General features: G+C 35.8%; 1 protein-coding gene across 1 annotated transcript in view; it reads right to left on the bottom strand.

Annotated features, from left to right (window-relative positions):
* The window catches only part of LOC106872600 (kielin/chordin-like protein), a 131980-nt gene that overhangs the window by 29094 nt on the left and 100061 nt on the right, over nt 1-2825 (bottom strand). The window contains exon 23 of the mRNA XM_052971979.1: nt 2231-2377. Within this exon, the coding sequence (XP_052827939.1) occupies nt 2231-2377 (147 nt within the window). The remainder of the gene's footprint in view (nt 1-2230; nt 2378-2825) is intronic.

The following is a 2825-nucleotide window of genomic DNA, read 5'->3' on the forward strand; positions in this document are numbered from 1 at the left end:
GATGTAGTGATATATATTTGTAATAGAAGTTAATTAGTGTAACTCTTGAGTCACCAATTTGTAACGGTAGAAGTTTATTTTTTGTAACGGTTGAAATTAATTTGTAAACAATAATATGGAACGTCGGAGTCGTAATCAGTTTGTAAGGATTGGTTCTTCGTTGATTGCCATTATGTGAAGATGAAAGAACAGTGATTGAAGTTGTAAAGAAAATATTTATTTTACCGTTACATTGTAAAATACCTTGCCTCGACGGTCAGGTGATAAAATTAAAAAGCATGCGTAGTAAAGAGAGATGTTGTAGATTTTCCTTGTATAGTTTGGGTTTGTGTTCTAGACATTGTGTAGTAGTAATTACAGATAGAAATAGAGTGCTGTTGTAATAGAAAATAAAGTGAGCTAGTGAGAGTGATAGAGTGTGGGACGAAACAACTGCTTCGTTGGTGAGTTACCATAGTTTTCTTTTTGTGCCCTTTTCTTTTGTGACGGCGTTTTGTTCAGCCGGTCAGCCAGACTCAGTTTTCACTAACTCACTGACTTTTGCTTGGGGGTTCTTGTTTTTATAACTATCCAGAAGGATAGACATATCGTTGAGAACAATAGATTTCGTTGGTGGCGCTTGTTATCTTAATTCTAGCGTTTGGTAGATTATAAGAAGTTAGAAAATTCAAGTGGTGAAGACATTATTTTCCTTAGCTAAGGCATCTGCTGTCACAGAAAAAAACTATTGTTTTACCGTCAGAAAAGTGCTGTTGGAGTGTTAATTTAAATTTAGCCATCTAGGATCGAATCTAATTCATGCCTGCAAGGTCCACTACATATTGCTAAAACTTAAAGCAAACACTAAACAGACTGACAGAAATGTAATAGTGATCGCGATAGTAGAAAGAATAACTGGGAGCACAGGTCGAATGCCATCTCTGCCACCTTCTTTTCGGACCTGCTTGAAGAATGCGTTTTAGAAGATATTTTTTCCTTCGACGTCAAGGAAATAAGTAAGAGATTGCCTACAATGGAATTCTTTTGTCTGATACATACACACGGACAAGCAATTTTTACGAGCGGCACGAGCAAGTCACTGATGGAAAACTTATTGCGATGGAAAACCTATTTTATTTTACTTACGCTGTCATCAATCGTCAGGTCAGAAAGATAACGGCTGTCACCTTGATATGTCTTTTGTTTTCATATGCCGCGATCTATTACTCTCTCTTTCTCTTACACACATACACACACACGCACACACATACGCACACATGCAAACACACACAGACACGCGCGCGCGCACACACACAGAGTAGGCACAGTTCGGCCGAAATGGTTAAGAAGTTATTGTTGTAGAGACGAGATTCCAGTTTCGATCCCAGTGCATAGCATCCTCGTCAAATGACTTAGACACAGATTGACCCATAACTTTTGACGTATGTGAGGAAACAATATAGAAAGTTGTCAGGAGGGTTATAGCTGCAGTTCCAAGAGGTACATTCTTGTCATATACTGTGTCATTTTGATTCTGCCTTAGAATTACATTAAGGGCACATGTTTCTCTGGAATACCTAACCACTTAAACGTCATTTACATTATTTACATTTGACGGATATTCGTCCTCATCTTGTCCAAACAAGATGAGGACGAATATCCGTCAAATGTAAATAATGTAAATAATGTAAATAATTCCTCATCTCTTAAATATAGAACTGTATCACTTAAACGTCATTTCAAAAGCAGATTAATCACTTAAGCGAACAACTGAATCCTCATGTTCGACCGATGTAGATCCACCGAACACACAAGCACGCACACGCACTCATACATTCACACACACAAACAGAGACAGACACGCATACACATAAACCTACAAACACACATACACATAGATAACCACATTTATACACTCCCCCCACATAAAGACACACGCATACACACACCCGTACTCACGTTCCACTGCATATTGCAAAATCAATGACCAATGTGTGTATTGAAAGGACCAAGTTGTTGCTACATAAAAAACAATAATTGTGACTGCGTTTCAGGTCATACCAACAACTGTTTTTCTATTTTTACTCCTCCGTTCCACTTTCTGGCTTGTAACAGCAAACACACTGAATATAACATAGAAATTGATTGACGTATTGACATTCAAACCCCGTGAAAAAGTTGGAGATGTTGCGCATTAGAACTTAACTAGTGATCAATAAAATCTGTTTGAAAAACATGCTTTAGTTATTACCTGTAGTTTTTGAGAGAGGACATGTCTTTTCGGTGCATAGAATATCTCCAGTGAATTTACAAATGCACTGATTACAATTATCTATTGCTATGAATGTTTGCCCAATTACGTATACTTTTCCGTAGTAGTGACATTCCACTTTTGTTACTGAAAAGGAAAAAAAAATGTGCATAAATTCAAGATGGAAATGAAGCTGCCTCACTCAAAGGCTATAGCAACAAAAATGTTGATCAGCTCAGCCTTACACAGAATGCACAAATACACATTGACATACATATATACAGATATGACGAGGAGAGCCTACTATATGCATACACACACACCCACACACACACACACACACACATATACACATACATACACACATACACATATATTCATATGTATATACATATATATACATATATATACATATATATATATACATATACATACATACATACATACATATACATATACATATATATATATACATACATACATACATACATACACATATATACATATGTATATACATATATATACATATACATACATATATATACATATATATACATATACATACACACATACATATACATATACATACATATAT

Source organism: Octopus bimaculoides, chromosome 11, assembly GCF_001194135.2.
Source record: "Octopus bimaculoides isolate UCB-OBI-ISO-001 chromosome 11, ASM119413v2, whole genome shotgun sequence".
Lineage (NCBI taxonomy): Eukaryota > Metazoa > Mollusca > Cephalopoda > Octopoda > Octopodidae > Octopus > Octopus bimaculoides.